Genomic DNA, 22,528 nt, shown 5'->3' with positions numbered 1-22,528 from the left:
TCGTACGAGTGCCACGAGTCCAGCCGATAGTCAACATACTGAGAAATAAAGTGGAGCACGCTTGCTAATATAATGGAAACAGTAGCATTTACGTACTGTAGATACGACAAAATGTGGCCAAAGCCCTGAGATAAGAATTGGATAGAAACCTGTACCAAGATAGCAACACGGTCTTAAAGAGTATTAGTAAAAAGACATCTAAAAAATATCTACACGTTGCTTATCTACACGTTTGCATGAAAACCTTTAAATGTGTCCTGCAGTCAGTATACACATCTAAGGCTCTGTTGCAAAACCCTGCAACCGGGCTAAATTAACTAGTAAGAACAAATATCATCTTTATCATCACAAGTTACTACAGTGTAGTGTAACTAATGAGACAACATACAAACTATTCTAACACTGTCGTTTGAAGCTGTATAATTATGTTTCATCAACAACTAGATTGGGCATCCGGTTGTGCATTTGTAGCCCCTTAAATTTTAAACAATTTCCCGCATTTACGGTTTTAATATGTGGAGCCTAGGTATATGAGCTCTACGTGCTCTATATGTAAGGATATTATTACAACGGATAATCCTTTCCCCCTAATATCCTGGTAGATGTCCATGATGGAGTTTGTAGATGAAAAGGTGTGAAGGTAATGTATTATTTAAACCCCCAATCTTTGTCACAAAAGGTCCGCTTTTCTATTTATAAAACATATTTAATTGTGCACTTTAGGTAAATGCAATTTAAAGTGGAAACCAGTTTTAAAAAATTTTGAGGACTTCATTATTCCTGTACAACGGGGTCACTTCAAGGCAAGATTTATCAGCATGAAGTATACCTATTCTTGTTAATGCTCTTGTTAGCTCCTATTAAACATAATAGAGTCTTTAAAAAATCCATTGCATACTTTCAGGCGTTTTTACAAATTCCTAAGGGCATCATACTAAATTTATCTTGTTTAAGGTGCGCCTAAATGTATACAGCTTGTTAAAGCATACACGTGTTTTGACATTTGCATATTGTTAGGCGCAAAACTGAAGTGGATTGATTATTTAACGTTTTTTTTTACCGTCAGTTTTAGACTTTATGCGTATTTTTTCAGCTGATCCATACAATAAACATATCAAACGAGAAGACCGAACTCAAAGCAACACCAGCAACGACCGAAATTCATAGTTTAAAAAGGGAAACCCTGTCTCGTTTCGCTTACTTTTCGAGACCGAATGTAGTAGAGCAAACAATTCGTACTCTTTCTTTCCGATAAAAAAGCCATCCACACACACACATATGATGTCTACCACTGGCCCGATCGGGGCACGCTTCAGTCCCTTGATCATGTTTCCGCCCGGCTGAGCCGTCTGCCCGGATGCATTCGAAGGTTGATTCCGGCTGCAAGCGTTTGGACGTTCCGTGCACGTTGCCCTTTTGCGTTTTCTGCCTTAGTGTCTTTGCCCTCGCCGTCAGCGGCACTGCGACGAGCAGTATCCTTTTGCACGACATCGAAATCGCTTAAAATCGGCCCCATTTTATGCTGGCTGGCAGTGGTCATCTTGGTTTGGCAACCAAACGCGCGTGGAGCGCACCGGCTGAACAAGAAGATCTTTCGGTAGGCTTTTGTCGTTTCCTCCTGCGTGCTGTTTTTGTTGCTTTCCATTTCTTTCGGTGGCCCAGCGAAACGAGCCGTTGCAAAAATCCACCGAGGCAAAACGGCTGCACCTGTAGCGGCCCGTCCCGCTTGGTGCCGATTTTACCCTCCGCTGGGTTTTGGGGCAGCTTTTCCGGTTGCATACACCGGCCGTCTTTGCCGTACCTGCACACACACATACACACACACACGCATTGTCTAGGCGGGCGTACCGGGGCGCACCGTGCGCACCGGCATCTTTCTGCACCGGAGTTTGGGGCTTTGCGAAACGGGGCGAAGAATGGATCTGCCTCGGTGCTTTATGTGTGCGAGAGAGTCTCTGTGTACTTTCCTGCTACGGTGGCAGGGGCGGGGAACAATTGTACAGCACAGCCCGATACAGAAACGATCCGATGCAAATTAGTCCCCCTGGTCGGTCAGTCGGGCACGGCCACACAATACACTGGAGAACAGCACAGTAAGCGAGATTTTTGATACATGTGGCAGTGCTCTTTGCTGCTTCTACTGCTGGTGGAGTATTTTTTTGTGGTTGTTTTATTTTGAATAGCAGGATCGAAGCAAGGAACGGACGAGACGTGATACAAATATCTCAGATAACGTGAAAACCATGCAACGATTGCTTCATGTCGTGTGTGAGAAAGATAAAAAAGAGGCATCGTTAGTTAAACAAGTATCTACGTCGAATCGGGTCCATCTTAGAGAGCGCCTAAAGGTATGCAATATAGTGGCCATTCACTGCACCTCACAGAGACTGTTTAGTTTTAGCTTTGTGTTGAACTTGGACGCATCAGCATCAGAATAAAATGATACGATTGAAAAGTAGCATCAGTTTTGTAGGCAAGTGAGTGAGAAAGATAGAGTTGCACAAGAAACAGACTTTGGTTGCGCTGAATTGAAAAATGTAATCTACGTAATATGAGCTGCAGCGCCCGAAGGTATGCAAACAAGCATATGTTTTTTATTCCAAAATTACACTGCATACCCTGCAGGGGCAGCGTCAGGTACGTATGAAAGTAATCGAATGAAAAGTAATATTTTAGCCTGCAAATGTACCTTTACATGCGCGTTGAGCCCCTCGCCGTAAGCCGATGAAACGTCTTCATCTCGTTGATATGCCGTCAATGGTTCTGGGCCAGCCCCCCCCCCCCCCCCCCCCTGCCCCGTCCTGGGCAGCGCTTCAAGTTGAGAAATTTAAAATGAAAAACTTTGTCAGCTTCACACGCCACACCGTGGCAGGCAGCCGAGCGGCGTACCGTATCGTGCAAAATGTTCGTGCACCGTGAGTGGTTCTGAAATTGAGACACCCACGGGCATACCGAACGGGAGGGCGGGCGCAGGAAGGCGACACTTTTGCACCGAGCGCTACGGGGCGGCTGTGGGCGGGGCTCGTGAAGGAATGTTTCGTTTTATTTTCCACCCGGCGCCAACCGCCCGCCAGCGTGGCATGAGGTAAACAGTGCTTCGCCGACCCCCGCCGAACCTGCCCCGGCTGACAATATTTATGTGAAAATGCAATTGAAATCCGCTCACCGGCGGCCCGTGCCACAGTCAAGCTGCTCGCATCAGCAGCAGCAACGGTGTGTGGGGTGGGGTGGAATGAGAAAAAATGGGAAGGAAAAAAGCGCGACACCAACGACGACGCTCGTCATACTCGCGAAAAGACACACACACACACGATCAAACAAGGAGTGCGGGGGCGATGGCAACCCGGGCACGTAGGTGCAGGTACCCGTAAAACTTCCCTCCAGCACCGGGTGGGAGGGAAAACATAAACGAACGGCAAAGTAGTAGAGAAAAGAACACGAGCAAGGTTTGCTGTAAAGTTTGCCCTTCCCGCCCCTCGTAAGTGGCCCCCGTGGTCCCTGGTGGGTGGGAGGGTTTCGTGCGGATCATAATTGTAAATTTGATAACGAGGCACATTGCTCGTTTGTTTGTGCGCTGGAACGTGTAGCCAAAAACTAGCTTAAGTTTGCTGTTGCGAAAATCATTCCCCGGTTCCCTGAACTTTTTACACAGCTTGAGGGGTAGGTGGTTTCGGTACGGTGTGTTTGTCAATGTCGCACTCGAGGCGCGTTGTTATGTACAGGTCAGTTGACCGGGGCGTACGATTGACATTCGGAGAGCGGCGCAAGGACGCACTGAAGACGGCAGGAGCGTTGTTTGTTTTCGACGAAAGTGAGCAACAGTTTTAATTATTTACTGAGCCGAGCATTGGTGTGGTGAGGACGGTGATTCGGTTTTGTTTTCCCCGTTTGCGCACGACAATATTTAACCGATTTCCGGTCAATCATCATTAATAAAAGCTAACTAGAGCGCACGTGATGTGCATTGCATACTTTTGAGCGTTTTAAACCAGTGGCATAATAGATGAGCGAGTGAATTGCATAACGCAAGGCGCTCAGCATATCAGATACTTATCAGACCGTACCTCACGCCTAAATGTAGGCAATTTAACGCAGCAGTTGTTTTTTTAACCTTTTTTCGTTTCTATGACCAATAATTCGCCCTCAGTTTTATGATTCATATTTAATTTATTTTTTGTAGTTTACAATACTTATTTGATTATTATAAATTTATGATGTATGGCTTTTAGTTACGTAAATTGAATGCACAGTAAATAGTTCAACTGACACAAATAGACCGCCGTGTCGTCCCGTCTGCCGGAGCAATCATTTCAATCTATGTAACATTAGAAGAATATTTGTGGCTAGAAAGCTTTTGGAATCAATTCAAATAAATATAAGTACATGCATTGCTATAGAACTCATTAGAAAATTAACGACCAGACCAAAACGAAAAAGTTTTATTGTATTAATTGGGGCAAGAGTGCCACCAAGCAATTTTTGTTCCCATTAAAACCGTTAGGGTAAATGTACCTATAGTGGTGGTAGTACCGACAGTGGTTGTATTGCACTAAAATGCGGTCCATACGGTAAATTAAAAGTAATTGAGTTATTTACGATAGTGTGAAATGTACTACAGCCTTTTACAAAGGGTTGAAAAGATAAATGGGACCATTCCGTTACTTAGTGACCGGATAATCCATTATTTTGTGAATGTATCAGCATTTTTCCTAAATCCTTAGGATTTTATAACGAAACTCATTTTTCTGTTAACGTTTTAAATGACCACATACCCACGCAAATGCGTAGTAATTACTAGTGTTTCAACATAACTGTTATGAAATGTTATTGTTTTACTAAAATGATCTGCCTTTTGACCATATTTATGAATTTTTAAGTGTTCTTTTACCATAGTGCCATTATAGGTGCACAATAATAGTTGTAAAACCAATAAAAATATGACATTTTAGATTTTTTTCGACGATATTTTTGACATGTTGTACTGTTTTCACTAAAATAAGCAACAGAAATGCGTTTTACGTAGGTAATTTACCAAAAACAGGCCAAAATTCGCTTATCTAGCTGAGTGGAAAATCGACCACAAATCAAGCTTTCTGTTCCGGGTGTGGGTTGACGACAGGTTGATACAGTACTTTATTCAATATTTTCATTCACTAAATTTATACATTTTTACGATCAAATTATGTAAGAAATCGAAATGGCAGTAATCCTTGTTATTCATAGGAAAACAGCTTCAAAACTAAGTTCCATTGATATTATTACACTGTTTTTGAGGCATCTTTGTTTACCACCACTATAGGAACACAATACGACGACTATAGGAACCATACCACCATTATAGGTACAACGAAGCAGTCACAAAAACTGTATTTTTTCGTTGATTTGATGTGTTTCATGGCAAACATGGTTGTGATTGCGAAGATACAGGGTTTCCCACGATTTATTGGTCAGTTTCCATGATTTTTTGGTGCGTTCCCACGATTTTTTGACCGTATCCCATAGATTTTTGGTTCGTTCCCATAATTTATTGGTATTTTCCGATTGGATATCAATACAATTGGACCACAAAATTCTGGTAAACGGCCAAAAAATCGTGAGAACGCACCAAAAAAATATGAGAACCCACCAAAAAATGATGGGAACCAACCAATAAATCGTGGGAAACCCTGTAAAACATATTTCAATTGTTATGTGTTAAAATATTAAGAAATTGTCCTTCCTGACTCTTTAAATCCAGTAAAACACATTGGCTTTTGACTTACGGCACACTTGCTCCAAATTCCGCTACCTGTAAGGGTAGGTGGATATAGAAGTACAGGGGCAAAAGTTGATTATACTTTTTAACGTACATTAAACAAAAATGGAAAATTCTGATTTTTCACCACTGTTTGAAAACATGTTTTTCTAGGCATTCGGAAATTTTTTGGCTCGATTCAACTATCATATAAAAAGTAATTATAAAAAGAATGAGTAAAACATACCCGGGCAGGTGGTTATAGAATTGAAGGTTGATGATCCATTGTTGGTATACGGGTTGTTTGCGATTTATTCTCACTGAAACAATAGTATTTGTAGCGAAAAATCAAATCCAACCAGATGATTACTGTAAATAATATTGCTTTTTCTGATATGCTGCCATTTGGCTAATAAAACCATTAATTATTGCACTCGAACAAGCGAAGAGCGTTTCCTTCCGCTAGCACTTGCGCTTGAGTGAGGCAACACTCGTCCCTACCTTCTGATCTGTTTTTAAACGGGCGCCTGGGAAGATGGGAAAATCAATCAAGCTGCTGGTCCCTTTGTGCCGCTGTGCTCGACATTCCTGTGCTCGATACACACTTGATTCGTCGAATTTTTGCTTCCACCGACCAAAGCGGGCGAGCGCGAGTGCTCGGTGGGGACGTGCGAGATTTATGTAACACGGGCAGCACGACCCGGGGAATTGTTTTGCATGTTTGTGTTCGCGTACGCTACCCACCCCCGACCGACAGTGCCCCCCCCCCCACTTCCCGCCAGGGGGCAAGGGCGGCATGTTCCTAACGAGGAGAAAACACACCTCCCATCGATTACACTTGCAGCCCGGGCGAAGCAGGCCGACCGGATCTGGGTGCATGCTTCTTCACCGTCACTTCGTCTGTCGAACTTTTCGCCGAATATGTTTGCTCTCCTCCACGATGGCGATGGCGACGAGCGGCCCCACTGCTGCCCAGTTTTATCGATACCATCGATGCGGACGAAATGAAAGAAAAAAAAAACACGAAAAAGAAATCAAAAACAAACTCTCCAGCACACATGTACATGCATTGTCACATCGCTGATTTTGTTCGTGTGTGTGTGTGTGTGTGTGTGTGTGTGTGTGTGTGTGTGTGTGTGTGTGTGTGTGTGTGTGTGTGTGTGTGTGTGTGTGTGTGTGTGTGTGTGTGTGTGTGTGTGTGTGTGTGTTTGTGTGTGTTGAATAGCAGCGACCCTTCTCGAGACAAACTTGAATTCGTGCACTGGGCAGGGAAGTGTACTCGCCCGTGGATGGATTTCACTTCGCTTTTGCCCTCCCTCCCCCAAGGAGAAGTTCCGCAAAGTATCTCTAGAGGGAAAAAAGGTAAAAGAAGGAAACAGAGAGAGAGAAGGGGGGAGCGGGGTGCAACACCAACCCCGACTTAAATCGATTATTAGCGATGTGATCGAGCGTGTGTACGTGCGTGTATTGACAGGAAAACGCCAAAAAGTTACGCCAAAGACGGGATTTTCCTTTTCGTACTTTTTTTTACCTTTTTTCTGTTCATGTGTGTGTGTGTGTATGGTAGCTTTTTGTCGTATGCATTATGCTGGAAGTGACACCACGGGACGAAGGTTGTGTATGAGTGCGTGTGTGTGTGTGATGCAGGGCAGGGGAACAAAACAAAATACCATCATCATCATCATCATGATACAGCTGCTGAACCGTCACGAACGAACTGGGGGGAAACGACACAGTTCCCTCCATACGGAATATTCATACCCGTGTAGCACGTGTCGTCGCAAAGGGGATCATGGTGACGAAGAAAGCAACAACAACAACAACAAAAACACCCATAAGTGTGGGGTGATGGATTGGCGATGGCGAGGGAAAATGATAAGCTGCTCGCAAGCAAAGCGCCGCCAAGTGGGACAAAACGGCAAGCAAAAGAGAAGCAACCAAAAAAAAAAAAGGGAAAACACGCGCGGAGCGGATGAGTAAAAGGCAGTGGAAAGTAAAAAAAAAACACACACACACACACCGGCCAGTCCCGGGATCGGTAGATTTAAAACATATCGTGCCAAAAACTTCGCATGCTGCAGTGCCGGGCGGCGACAAACTTGCCGCCGCGGAGCACCACGGAGCTGACGGCAAAATTCACGCCCGCAGCGTATCGTCAATGGGATCAATAGAAGTTTATCCCTTTTGCAATGCAACAAAGCGAGCCTCCCTAGCGCTAGGAGCGGGGGGGAAGGGGAGAGAAGGAGTGGAAAGGAAGGCGTTTGCCGGCGCGTAACTTTGCGCTTTGTGGGGCGCGCTGTGTCGTGCTTCAAAAGTGACACTTTCTTGCCCATTTTCGCGCGAGGCAGAAACGTGTTTGCGGTGTTTTTTGTTTTATTGGTGTGCGAGGTGCAGCAAGATGATGGTTAACGTGGCCGTTCACTGCTTGTGGTGCTACGTTTCGCACTAGTTTTTGGTTTGTTGCATTTTAATCAAATCTCTTTGAACGGCTTTGCGAGACTGTTTCAGGAAAGCGCCTAAAGGTATATCTATTTTTATACAACAGAAGAGTAAACTTATTCGCTGGACCAAGCCCAACTGTCACCCGAACAAGCGAATAGGTTTGATTTCATATTTTCAGTACAAATACGCCTAAAAGTATGCAAATAAAATTCAACAGTTATTTCACTGTAAAGTTCATCAATCAATGTGTTGTGTGCTGCATACATTTAGGAGTAGATGAATCCAATACTAATGTTCAGATAGTTTTCTAACAAATAATTCAAGTTGTTTATCCTTGGTAGCTTGATGTTCACTGCTGATACTCAATGAAAGTATGTCATGACATGCCAAACACGACATACGAGTGCTTCAGTCAAACGAAATACTCTGACTGACAACCTGAGCTTAATCCCTGAGCAAGCATAATCATGACTTTTTCCAGCTGTGATCAGTGCTGCCAAATGTCACTGTTTCAGTCACCATCACTCATGCGTTATGACTGAGGCGAAGCTAAAATCAGATCACCTGCACAACTGAGATGATCAGAGGTGAGACTCAAACAGTTGGCTTGGTGACATTTTATTTAGCGCCCAACTCCTGACCACTCACTTGGTCACGACATTTTCTTTCGGTAATAATTACGACATTCTTGGAATAAACTATATATATTTTCTGCCGTTTCTGTAAATCGCGTCAGAAACAGAATGGCATTCCTTCCAACCTATCCCTTAATAATGAGCCCGCTTCTTCTCCCGAAGACTCGAGTAAACTTTTTGCCAAACATTTTTCTAGTGTTTTTGTCGACCCCAGCAGCAGTCCAGTTAATGTTTCTGATTGTCTTGTTCGTACACCGTCGAATGTGATTTCGTGTAATGATGTCTCAATTCATGTCGACTCTGTGTTGGTTGCCCTATCCAAACTCAAACTATCTTTTTCCCCCGGTCCTGATGGGATACCATCAGCATTATTGAAGAAATGTTCTACATTTTTCGCTGCTCTACTTTGCCATTTCAGAACATCAGCACGGATTCATGCCAAAACGTTCAACCTCTACTAACCTAATGTGCCTTGTATCCTCTATCTTTAACAACATGGAGCGTGGCTCTTAAGTGGATACTATATATATACCGACTTTAAAGCAGCTTTTGACTCCATATCGCTAGCCTGTTTACTTTCAAAGCTAGAGAAACTCGGAATTGGTGATCCCCTTCTATCCTGGCTCAAATCTTACCCTTACGGAAGATCTTATAAGGTCAGAGTCGGAAATAGTTTTTCCGAGCCTTTTATTGCCTCTTCTTGGGGTACCCCAAGGCGGCGTACTTAGTCCCCAACTTTTCCTACTGTTTATCAACGATTGTGCTAATGTTCTTCCTCCTGATGGTTGTTTGCTTTACGCTGATGACATCAACATTTTGCTACCAGTGTCCTCGTTCACTGATTGTGCGCGTCTACAGGATTACATCGATTGTTTTAATGTTTAGTGTAACTCTAACGGTCTTGTCCTGTCTCCGGATAAATGTTGTGTGATTTCATATGGCCGCTCGTCCAATAAGATCGAGCACGATTACGTTCTTTGTGGCACTGTACTTAACAGAGTTACTGTCACAAAGGACCTTGGAGTGTGGATCGACGAGAAACTCTCGTTCCAAGAACACATTGAAATCACCCTTAGAAAGGCCAATAAAATGCTCGGTCTCATTATTCGTATGTGCTCTGAAATCACTGATCCTATGTGTTTAAAGTCCCTGTACTGCTGTTGGGTCCGCCCGGTACTTGAGAATGCGTCGGTAGTTTGGTGACCTGCCGGCCTAACACTGATCGATAGGATCGAACGAATTGAGCGGAAATTCACTCGCGTCGCTATCCGTCGTTTTCTTGGACGATCGGTTCGAATTCCTTCGTATCCTATCCGATGCCGTTTGCTCGGGCTAGAGACATTGAGGACGCGCATCTATCACATCCAGTCATATTTCATTGCCTGCCTCCTTTCCAATGACTTGGATGTTCCCGCCCTCCTATCCTCGATTCCTATCTATGCCCCCTCACGTCGTCATCGTGACCGACCCCCACTCCTTATTCCTTCCCGCCAAACTCGCCATGGCCAGAATGACCCTTTCTTGCGCGCTCTTTCTGCATTCAACGGTTCGTATCTCCTATTCGACTTCAACGTCCCAGTTTCCCAATTTCGCTCCCGTCTTCGTGACTCCTTATCCCATATGTTTCCCTAGATTATAAGAACACATTTGTTAAACCCTAGAGACCAACAAATTATTAAATACATAATAATAATTGGCGTGTTATTCCAAGCAACAACATGAGCATGCTTACTCGCTCTATCTACTGAAATGGTCTGTCGGGTCAAACAGAGCGAGAAAACGTGATCATTTCATTTCTTGAAACCACTCATAAGCATCGCATACCTCTCATGACCATAGTGATAATCACCGAAAGAAAATGTCATGAGCAAGTGACTGACCAAGAGTTGGTTGCACAAAATGTCACAAAGCATGTGATGGTTGCAACAACTGTCTGAGTGTCACCACTGACATTTTTTTTTGCGTCAGCCAGAATTTGTCGTGACTATATCATTAACATTTAGTAAATATCAGTGACACAACTGATCACAGTAAAAAAGCCATGATATGGTGACCACACGTTGGTCGCAAAAATGTCACGAAGCATGCATTGATCACACCAATCGCTTTGAGTATCACCTCTGATAATCACAATGAAGTACGTGACGCTGGCATGCATTTTGTTTTCAGTCAGATTTTTTGATGACAATGACAGTGACATTTTGCTGCACTGGCTACTGGCCTGTATGAAAACCATCATCAATTAATTTGCATATTTCAAGGCGTTTTTGTTCCACTCGGTCCCTGAGACCAAATCTTCCCCAGTCCATCGCTACAGGGAAAGAATGAAGCCGCCGCATCAATCGCATCACTTGCAGCGTGGCAAAAGTGTCTGAGAAATTGAAACTAGCAAAACACCATTCACATTTTCGATCGCGCCCCGGTCGCTCCGGTTCTCCCGTTGGTTGTTTGGCTTTCATTACATCCACCCGGTGGAACAACCATTACACAGCACTGCTTGGGGCGATGCCGTGCGAAATCGTGGCATCGTGGTGTCCCATGTGACATACTAGCACGGGCTGGGAAGCTTAACGTCTCGCCGGTACGCCTTGTCGCAGGTTCGTGGAGACAGGATGGGGAATGGATTTGTGTGTGTGCTTGCCCGTCATAACACGCTCGTCGAAGCTCATCGATCCGGCATGTCTCATCCCGCCACGCACGTACGAGCGTCGGAAAGTCATACCGCAGCGTAGCTGCCAAAAACCTGCAACCCTTTTGGCTGGGGCCTGCAAATCTTGCCGGTGCGGAAATTGCGAACTCGTGTCGGGGGGAAGGGGAGAGTCAAGTAATCGGGCACCGTTTAGTGAACCGTTTCCCGGGAGGCGGATCGAGACCGACAGTGCTGCAATGTCACCCGGGTGTCTGGCGTGCTGGCAGCGGCGTGCGATGCGATTGCGTGGATAATCAGTGTGTGTAGCCGTTCGTCAGCTGGAGCCGGAGCGTCAGCCCACCACAACCCGAACGGCAGCCACCGGAACGCAGCGGCTTTATTTTCGTAATGACATTTTGATCCGTGCCAGCCGCGCCAGGGAGTGTGCACCAGCCCAGCCCGTAGCTTAGTGGTAGCGGCAATATTTGTACAGCTGATGAGACGATGGAAACCTTGCGCGTGCTCTTGAAGCAAAGCAAAGTCAGAAAAAAAACCGCCTTAAGGTATGCTATCTGCATTACAAAAATCAACCTTTTAATGAGTAGCTTTAACGCTTGTTTGGCGTGTTTTTTTTTCTTTAAACCACACACCAACGACAATAGTTTGCAATCAAATTACCTTTAACCATCTAAACCTCCCCATCACCTCCGTCCAGCTGCAGTGGAATGCTGCTTGGTTGATGCTCAAAACATGCAACATCTCCGCGCTGTAGCTCTGCTGAGGGACTGAGCGATTGGAAAGGGGGATTTTTTATTGTTGTTCAACAGTTTTTATTCCCCGAGTCGCTGTGGCCACGGCTGCTGCTGGGTGCGCCACCGTCCGCTCAGCTTAATGGAATAAATTGTCAATCTATCGCGTCTGTTCCGTTGATTGATGTTGCCTGTGGGGGGGGGGGGGAGTCGATGATCAACGGCATCCTAACCACCCCAGCGCTCCATCCGGTCGGTAATCACCGTGCACAATCGATTGAACTCCTGCTTCGCCACCAAAAAAAACACCCTCCGCTCCAAGAGGACACGATAGCTAGCCGACTGCCGACACAAGGAAAAAGAAAGAGGAGGAAGGGGGGGGTGTAACGAGGCGACTATTTTCTTTTCATTAAATAGAAAGTAAATTTCCGTCCGCCCAGGGAACGGAAGTAATGAAAACAGCGTTTGAAGGACGTGGTGCGTAATGAATCGCGCGCTCGTGCTGGCGGGACGGACACCGGGGGCACAGCGCGGGTGGATGGATCGGCAATTCGCGGTACTTGCCTGTAAATTGCAAGCTCGCTACAGCAAAAAAAAAAAATAGAAAGAAACCAAACAAAATCAACCCACCAGTTGGACGGAAGGATGGTAGTGTGTACGTTCGCATCGTTGCTTTGCCGCTCGTAAGTTGTTTCGCTCGCTGCACGAGACGCTTTAAAGGAATTGCTGACACCGTTGTTGGCAGTACGGGAGCGAACGGTTGAAAGAACTCCGGCGCAGCGGCCACACGGAGACTCACTTCCGGTCCCGGGAGGCTTGAGCTTCCCTGCTTGAGGACGCTACGGGCCGCGAACGAGTCGAGTGGTCGAGTGTGCCCGAGTAAACTTCTGAAGCCTTACTCTACACTTCAGACTCTGCCGGAAATGAAAGAGCACAGCGAGAGAGAGAGACAGAGAGAGAGAGAGAGAGAGAGAGAGAGAGAGAGAGAGAGAGAAAGGGCCGGCATCAGGAAGAATGTTTCGTTAGCGTGCTACGCCCGCTTTGTTTCGCGGCAATGCTCCTCGCACGGGTTTCCAGTACCAGTACGACGCACGACAAGCTGAGCCAAAAGGTAAACACCCGGTCTAGTCTGCACTGAGGAAGCATTTTTTCTTCTATTCCGTGTCTTTATCCGTACCGCCAGCTGCCTAAGGGTAAGCGCTGTGGGAAATGGGAAAGAAATTTCAACTATAGAAACCAAAAAAAAACCCACAAAACTCCCTTAAGAGCGCAGCTTGGTGCCGTGACCAGGATGGCGACAGCAAACACCGTGCATTGTGCGGTTGCAAGCGCGTCTAGTACCGGGAAGACGCACTATTCGGCAGCCACTGTTGCGTTGGGTCGAAATTGACTGCCACTGGGCCTGCGGGTGTGTGTGTGTGTGTGTGTGTGTGCGCTTTGTGTCGCTACATGTGTTTACAATTTTAAGCGCCCGAACCGTATGCAACCGAGAGCGCTTGGGAGAGAGAGTGTAGGGAGAAAGGGCAGGCCAGGGTAATACAAACATATTGTGATGAGTTTTAAATAATTGACTTACCACGGGCCCCCCTCCCGGGCCGTTAAGCGAGCAAGGAGCTGAAGCTTATCCCAAAGGGGGAAGGCTTGCCGTTGGCACAAAACGGCAAATGTCACTCCTGACAATGTGAGCGTGTGTGTGCGTCTCGTTCGATAGGGAAGCGGGAGGCGGTGTTCAGGTTGATTAAATTGCATCCAATGCAGAACTTCATCGGCGAACACAATTTCCATCGATGCGAGCAAGCTCCGGGGAATTGGGCCCATCGTTTACCCTGCTCCGCTCCGTGCAGCTTTCAGGAAATGTAATTACAGTATCTGTATGTATGGGTGGGTGTAGTTTGCAAGATGTATTTGTGTTTGTGTGACAGCTTTTAAACGGATGCAAGGTAAAGCAACAAAAAAAAAACTCCCAACAAAACGAGCTGATATGTGCAGATCAGAGGCAACATCAAACAATTGCAACAAATGGGTACTGTAATGCGCATTGCATACCTGCCAGGCGCTTTTATATTTGCTTTTTTAAAGCAAATGTTTTTCCCAGAAAACTGTGCCTTCCATCGCCAACCACTCACACGGTGGTTGCGCGCAGCGACGCGAGTACCCAGTGTGAGTGCTTTCCGACCACTGCGTGCAGTGGTGTGCAAAACTGTCGAGCAAAAGCTCAACTCGGCTGGATGGGTGGAATAAAACGCATAGAGCGAGCGGCAACAAAGAGGGTTTGAAATTTGTGTTTTTCAAAACACCAACGGTTCCACTGCACTGTGATTGTTCGAGTGCCGCAAAACCGCATAATTGGGTGAAGTATTGCACTGTAACACTGTTGGGTGTGTAGCTGTGTTTGCGGGTGCATTAGCAGCGTAGGCAAGCGACCTTTGGGCCGGGTGCGTTTTTGCTGTAGCGATTTTCATGTTTTATTTTTTTATTATTTAATTGCACAACCTTTGCCTCGTGCTCACCAAACACACGGAGCTCCTCTCGCTCATATTGGTACCCTGCTGCTCCCTTCTTGTCGGTTAACCTGCCCCACCACCCATGGCAACCTACTGTACGGTGCAGCAGCGGCAAACTCACAATCACACCCCGTTTTCAGGGCCGTTCGGGCTCATGCTTTTCCGCGTACAGTTCACACCAGGCCGAGCGGGAGCAGGAAGGGATTTAACCTCACTGCCTACCCCTTCGAACACGCGCTAAACAATACACACACACACACACACACACACACACACACACACACACACACACACACACACACACACACACACACACACACACACACACACACACACACACACACACACACACACACACACACACACACACACACACACACACACACACACACACACACACACACACACACACACACACACACACACACACACACACACACACACACACACACACACACACACACACACACACACACACACACACACACACACACACACACCCAACGGGCGCCCTTGCGCCGCGTTCGGTTCAATACTTCATCTAAACACAAACCACTTTCCAGGCTGAATGGAGATAAAATTGCAACATAAATAATAGAGCATGAAATTGAATTTGAAACGCTTCCACCTCCCTCGCCACTTCAGTGTTTGCTCCTTTTTCCCCCCCACCGCCTCTGGCCGCGCTTTGAGACGGGCTTAAAATCAGAGCACGGCACCAAGGACTGTTTTGATTGGTTCTGCCTAACTTACTTTCCTCACAACACACGCACGCCAACGAGCATCATTTTCACCATTTCCGTGCGGGCGGGATGGGAGGGCTTGTGGTCCCGCGTATGGTGGGAAGCAACACTGTAGCGAGATCGCTGTGAAGCGCGCGCGCGCGCCACTGCGCCTAACATTATGCAATGACGCACAAATGACACGAGCTAGCAAGCGCTACAGGCGGGTGGGAGGCGGATACAGTCGATCGTGCGGTACGGTACGGTATTGTTGTGTCTTGTGTCCCTCTTTCCCGCTCCTTCGCCCGCCCGGTCCGCTGCCAGCAAAAGCGCCACGCAAACCCCACGTCTGCAGCGGCACCGGTTGTTTCATAATGCATTCGCGTGCATACATATTAGAGTCCACATTTCACCGACCTGCCATATTAGTGCTTTCTCAACAAACCCCATCCCGCACACACACACACACCCTTGGTCCTGCCGGAGGAAAAATCAAATCATCGTGCCGTTGTGGCGCTCGGACTGTCTTCTGAATTATTGCAATTTTGTAGCCGGTTTTGCAGCGTTCTTTAGTGTGACGCGTGGACGACTGTGTACTATTCCTCCCTTCCTCCACCTAGCAAGGGCAGAAGATGTATGGGTGTGCGGGCGTGCCGCGCCAATAAGCGGCAGTAATTGAATTAGCTTGCCCGCCCGTGACCGTACCGTGAGTGGCATCGTTTTAATCGCCGGCCGCATTGTGTCGCTTTGTGCCGAGGTGACTGGCACCGGTGAAGATGAATGAAAATTGAAACATTAATGCTCTGGCCGTTCCGGCCGGTCTGGCCGCACTCGTTTGTATCATAGCCCCGTTTTTCCAACGAGCAGCGATCGTTGGTTTTCGCCCCGACCGGTCCGACGATCAACCGATTTTTGTCTGCAAGCGCCTAAATGTATGTACAGCGGCCGCCGTAATGCGGCCCATTAAATTAGCGCCCGGGCTGGCCCCTTTTGGCCGCGTGCAAGATAACGGAGCGAGCCCGGTGCGATCCTCGAGAGGGGCGCGGGGCTACAGCTGGGTAGTAATTATGGGCCCGGGGAGGTTTAAATCTTGCCCAAAACTAAAGCCTCCAGCCGTACGAAGCCATGCAGGGACGTGGGCTTATTATTATTTTTTATTTATTTTTGCTTCATTCCGGGGAGTGGGAGTGATGGGTGGGTGCAGTGCAGGTCCCTTCCAAGACGCTCTCGGAAGCCATCAAACGGGTGGATTCATTAAAACACTCACCGAGGCTAAGCTGTGTGCGAGCTGGGTGCCAAGGGGTACCGAGATGGGGTGACAAGCGCTCGGTGTGCGTGAACGGAACGAAGAAAGATTCCACTTCACACTAAGCTGGCCAGAGCTTTGGGGAGACCCTCCCAGCAAAGTACCGTTTGGCGGGGGGGAAAGGCAGCAGCCATGGAGCGCGCGGACAGCACACAACATAAATGTTTACCCTCTTCATCGGGCATGAGAGGGCTGAGCTGTGCCCACCGGAAACGCAACGGGCGCGCATACATGGGCACAGCATCTACCAACATCACAGCACACGTACACGCACACAAGCGCAGACTATGGTCGTTGATGAAATGAAAATGAATGTTTTGCTCGGGCAGCATTATCATCATCATCAGCAAACGTCGGGCGACCGGAAGGGCAGCAGGCGAGGTGGAGGTCTCTGCTCGAATCAACCAAAACACGCACTTGAGAAATGGACGCAATCGTTCGCTTGGGATGATTTGGCCGGGGCAGGGCCAGTCCCGTTGCGATCGGGGTAGGGATGGGCTTGTGCGGTGTGGGTCGTCCAGAAGATTAGGTCCGATTTTATCCTGGTTGTAAGAAAATAGGACGAAAGAGAGTGAGAGAGTGAGAATGGTTTGAACATGTCACCAGAGTGTATCTGGCCACATTATGTGGACATAATGCTGTAGAAATGGTTGATACACAAAGTTTTCGAAAAAGAACGAAAAGGAAAGGGAAAAATAATGTGGCTGTGCAACGTCATTGAAGGCGTATTCTATCGAGCCTATTCGATTCAGATGATTCAATCTACCTTGTCTTCTAGGTTACTGCCCATTATGGCTAATATTAATAAAAAAAAATGTTACTTTGTTCATTGTCTAATGATATTTTATCTATTGTTAAATTGCTACTTGCTATTTCGCTTGAAGAAGCTTTTGAGGGAAGGTGCTTATCATAAAAAAGGCTGAAGTTTACTTTGTAATGTACATAAGAACCACTATCGGTTGCAAGTTCAACGGAGCATTTTATTCTGCTGATAAAAACTGCCATTAAACTGCTATAAATTGTTCGTTCCGTTGAAATGCATTCTTCTTCTTCTACGTTTTCTTCTTTTTCTTCTGATTCCTTTGTTTTTCGTCTTTTTAATCTCTTTCTTTTGCTTCTGATTTTTCTTCTTGTTTATCTTCGTATGATTCTTCTTCTTCTTTTTATTATTATTCTTCTTCTACTTCTTCTTCTTCTTTTTATTATGATTTTTCTTGTTTAAGATAACAATACGTATTTCTGATTATTCTGATTCTTCTTCTTTTTATTCTTCTTCTTATGCTTATTCTTCTTCTTATTCTTGTTCTTCTTTTTCCTATTCGTCTTCTTCTTATGATTCTTGCTCTTCTTCTTCTTCTTCTTCTGCTTCTTATTGTTGTTCTTCTACTTATGATTCTTTTTCTTATTCTTCTGTTTATTCTTGTTCTTCTTCTCCTGATTCTTCTTCGTCTTTTTTTTCTTCACCTCCTTCCTCTTTTTCTTCTTATTCTTCTGATTCTTCTTCGTCGTCTTTTTCTTCTTCTTCTTCTTCTTCTTCTTCTTCTTCTTCTTCTTCTTCTTCTTCTTCTTCTGCTCCTTCTTTTCCTTCGTCTTTTTATTCTTCTTCTTCTTTTGTTTCTTCTTGTTTTTTTGCTTCTTCATCTTCTTATTCTTCTTATCATTTGTTCTCTTCTTCTTCTGATTCTTATTATTCTTATTATTTTGATTCTTCTTCTTCTGGTTATTCTTGTTCTTATTCTTCTGATTCTTCTGTTTCTTCATCTTTTTTTTCTTCATCTTCTTCTTCTTCCTTTTGTGACTTTTCTCCTAGTTTTTCTTCTTTTTCTCTTCTTCTCATTCTTTTTCGTCTTCTTCTTATTCTTCTTCCTATTTCTCTCTTTCTTTTTCTTTTTTCCTCCGTTGTATGTTTTTCTTTTTCTTCCTCATAATATGTGGACCGGTATGTATTAGTATATGAGAGCTCCATGAGTTCAAAAATATTTTATTTTATTTCATCTCAATGTACAAAGCGTTTTCATAGCAACGCTTGAAAAAAAAATCAAAAGCGATGTAGTTGCTATAAAGCGCCACAACAGGCTTATTCATCCTAGTTTATTGTAACTGCAATTGACTATTTTATAGCAATATCTAGCAAATTTATAGCAACAAAATTAATACGGCTTAATTTTTGTAAGTGCCCAAACAGTGCCAACATCCCACAGCCGGGATCTTTGATTCGGTCGTAACTAGCTAAGCCCATCACTATAGTGCCGGCTGCGGCTGCTGACACGTTCGCTTAGTGTGCGGAAGCGGACTGAGCTCACTCGTTGAAGTGTACTAGCTCTTTCCTAGCCCAAACTGCCCAACTGCCAGTGCCCAATCCCAATGCATTTCAACTGTCAAAAGTTGTTGGCTGTGTGGCAGCCTGGCGGGAAGAAGCGAAACGGGTGAACGATGAAACAGGAAGTCCTCGTACCACACACACACACACACACACACACAAACACCGAGAACCTGTTGAAGTGGTTCAACCCGAGCCAGTGTCTACCCACCGTACGAGGGGGAGATAAAAATAGCTTCCCTCACTTGAAGCGAATGGATGATGATGACGGAGGTGGCCAGCAAAAAAAAACCCCGTCGAAAATACGCCCAGAATGGGGGGAAAGGAAATGTATGTGTGTGTGTGTGGGTGGCTGGGTGACATGCTGCTGACCAGCACAATCCACTCAACAGCTTGGATGATTATTGGTTTGATGTAATTAAACTTTTCCGCTGCTCACTTGAGATTAACTGCTCGTGCAGTCGGCAAAGCCCCCACGCGGACCGAGCAGCTCGTGGTTTTGTGGCCTAAAGTTATCCTCCCTTCACCCCCCCCCCCCTCCCCACCCTGCTCACCGTGATTGTTTGTGCTTCTTTTGTGTGACTTTTCCCTACCCTCCGTTAGTGTGTCCCCATTGCCAGTAAATCCCTGAAATTCATGCATAAACTACTCGACCACAATACAGAAGGAAAGCAAAAAAAAAACACGCCACTTCCACCCCGGACAACTTCAACCACTCGAGGGAGGGGGGAGGGGGGAGTGGGCTGGGGACACTCAAGAACCCGATATGGTGCAGTGCGAACCCTCCTCCCTGGAACGCTCCAATATCTGGTCAAAGCCTCCTGTGTCCTGTGTTGGGGGCGAAAACTTTTCGCTCCTGACAGTGACAGTGACAGCTGGGTAGCCCCGGATTGCCAGGGGTGCGAGGGGAGGAGGCGTATTTGATGAAGTTGTGTTCCACGAGCCGGCGACGAGTGACTCCACAAGTACTCTCGCTCGCTCGAGGGCCCATCGCTGGAGCGCTTTCATCGCATCCGGTTTCTGTTCCTTGGGGCGTCGCCGCGAGTCCAACACACACACACACACGTACGTAATCCAGTGTAGACCGTCGCTCGTCATGCGGTCGACCCAAAAATGACGTGCACGTACGCCCGCACCAGAGGAAAGAGAGAGAGAGAGAGATAGTAAGACGGAGCGAAAGGCAACGAACAGCCAAGGAGGGTGATGAAAGCGGCGAAGCTACTAATAAGTGGCAAACGAAAAGCGACTCAAAGGGTGGGTGGGGGATAAGGGGAGGAAGTGCGGAAAAGCAGGGGGAGGGATCGGAGCGGGACTAACACACTAATCCACTGTGCAGCAATCTGTTGGACAAACGTGGGAACTTTTCGGAATGATTTATAGCTTATTTATCAACGCATCCGGACGGAACTATCTGCCTAAGCATTTTCCCACCCCAACATCGTCACGGCCGCTTTTCACAGCCACTGTGGTCCGGGGCCATTATGAGACCGGCCGGCCGTTCCGCCGTGACAGTGATACAGTGCGCAGCGGCTCCCCGCCGGGCGTGAGTGACCGTTCGTTGTTTGCGTTTCGCATTGTGGCGAGCGGGCGGGGAGGAGGTACGCACCGCCCGGCCAACCTGTCAGATTTGGCTTTTTATCTTTATTGTCGTTCGATTTAGCTTCGCCCCTCCCCCGGGTCGTGTGACTGGCCAGCCGCGTGACGATGGTCTCTAAACTCTTCGCACTATTAATGAATGCGTGTTGCCTTGTCTGGGGGGAGGCGGGGAAGGAGGGGTGAAAATAGGATGCGAGTGGTGCCGTTGTGATTTGCTCTGGTGAGGTGGGTGGGTGTTTGTTGCTTTGTGTGGCGAGTAAACACGGCGGCCAAAGGATTGAACGGCAATTGCCATTGGGCCAGGCAAGCGCTGGCTAGGTGGTTGATTTGGTTTTGTTTTCTTTGCAGCGAGCGGTGTAGAGCGGCTGAGCATGCCTTAAGAGGTGACGATTGTGTGGCGGGTTGCATAGCTGCAGGGTTTAGTTGTGTTTACTTGTTTAAGTGTTGTTGGATGCGAGCAATTCCATTGCAGGGAAATCGCACTCGTACGAGCATGCAAAGGTAACGCTATACTCAAAACAAAAACGCCTGTAGTTATGCAACCAAAGCACAGAAGCAGCTTGTTTCATGTTATGGACCTTATTTACCTTAGTAACAGGAAGTATGCTATGGGAAAAATTTGGAAAACAGATGACGTAGAACGTGAAGTGAAGAAATTAATATTTTTTTTTCTTAAATGCTCTTCTTCAATAAATATTTGATCATCCTTTGTACCAATGCTAAATTTAAGTCAATTTTCTTATTATTTTTTTTAATTTAAGACATTACAAGTACGTGAACAGAGTTGACGAAATTGGTCTAGAAGAAACTCAAAAGGAAGGATAGCCTATTGAAAGTCGAGAGAGACACTTAAGTAAATTCCTTTAAAATGTAAAAGAGACAAAAACAGTGAGCGAAAAACATAAAGCAAACGAAGAGAAAAAAGAAAAAAAGGTGTAACACCTTGACCATAAAAAGGTAGCAGAATAAAGGATATTAAATACCAAAATGAATATAAAGAGAAGAAGGCTAAGCAAAATATGTTCATGAGCAAAATAACTCATGTAGAGTAAATGTACCAATATTGCTGGTAGTAGTACTAGTAGTTATAGTGCATTAAAATGCGTTTTTGTACGATAATTTAGAAATCATTAAGACATAAATGGTGCTACGAAATGCTCTCCGATTTTTCACAAAGGGATTGAAAGATAAATATAGCCCTTCTGTTCGAACAAGTCAACTATATTCCTAAATGCATTTGCCGCTTACTGTTCATCACTTATGGAAGTTTCTGAGAATAATAATCCACAAGACTCGATCCTCGTGTTGGGGGACTTCAATCAACCAGGCCTTTCTTGGCTATGCGACACTTACGGTTCTCTTCATGTCAACATTCCGAGATCCCGTGTATCACCAGCCAGCTCCCAATTGCTTGATACTCTCAGCTCTGTGGGACTATCTCAGGTCAATAATAATGTAAACAATCATGGGTCTTTACTTGATCTTAACTTTACTTGATCTTGTATTCGTGAGCCCGCGTATAATTGAGTATGGTATGAGAGTTTTCCGTTCCATAGATTGTTTAACTGAGCATCCGAGCCTGCTGGTCAATATTATACCTCCATCAACAACCCGGACTGCTACGGAAGTCACTGGATCGAACAGCTTGAGACGTCTCGATTTTAGAAAAGCTGATTGCCCAAAAATGATCGACGCTTTTGCCAATACTGACTGGTCATTTCTTAATTCTGACAGCAATCCCACCTTATCAATCGATTCGGCAATCGACTCCTTCCAAATTAAGGTTGGCCTAGTCCTTCACAAATGCTGCCCTACTTTGCCAGAGCGCGCAGCTTCCGGTCCTCCCGTGGGGCAATAGGGAGTTAAAAGGACTTAATCCTGCGAAAAATAGAGC

At 46.0% G+C, this 22,528-nt stretch overlaps 1 protein-coding gene across 1 annotated transcript in view; it reads left to right on the top strand.

Annotated features, from left to right (window-relative positions):
* LOC121589532 (uncharacterized protein DDB_G0271670-like) overlaps nucleotides 1-22,528 on the top strand; it is a 68,273-nt gene that overhangs the window by 29,939 nt on the left and 15,806 nt on the right. Inside the window, exon 2 of the mRNA XM_041908525.1 lies at nucleotides 17,942-18,512. Within this exon, the coding sequence (XP_041764459.1) occupies nucleotides 17,942-18,512 (571 nt within the window). The remainder of the gene's footprint in view (nucleotides 1-17,941; nucleotides 18,513-22,528) is intronic.

This window comes from Anopheles merus, chromosome X (genome assembly GCF_017562075.2).
Source record: "Anopheles merus strain MAF chromosome X, AmerM5.1, whole genome shotgun sequence".
Taxonomy (NCBI): Eukaryota; Metazoa; Arthropoda; class Insecta; order Diptera; family Culicidae; genus Anopheles; species Anopheles merus.
The sequence above is the reverse complement of the archived record's forward strand: the minus strand, read 5'-3'. Positions and strand labels throughout refer to the sequence as shown.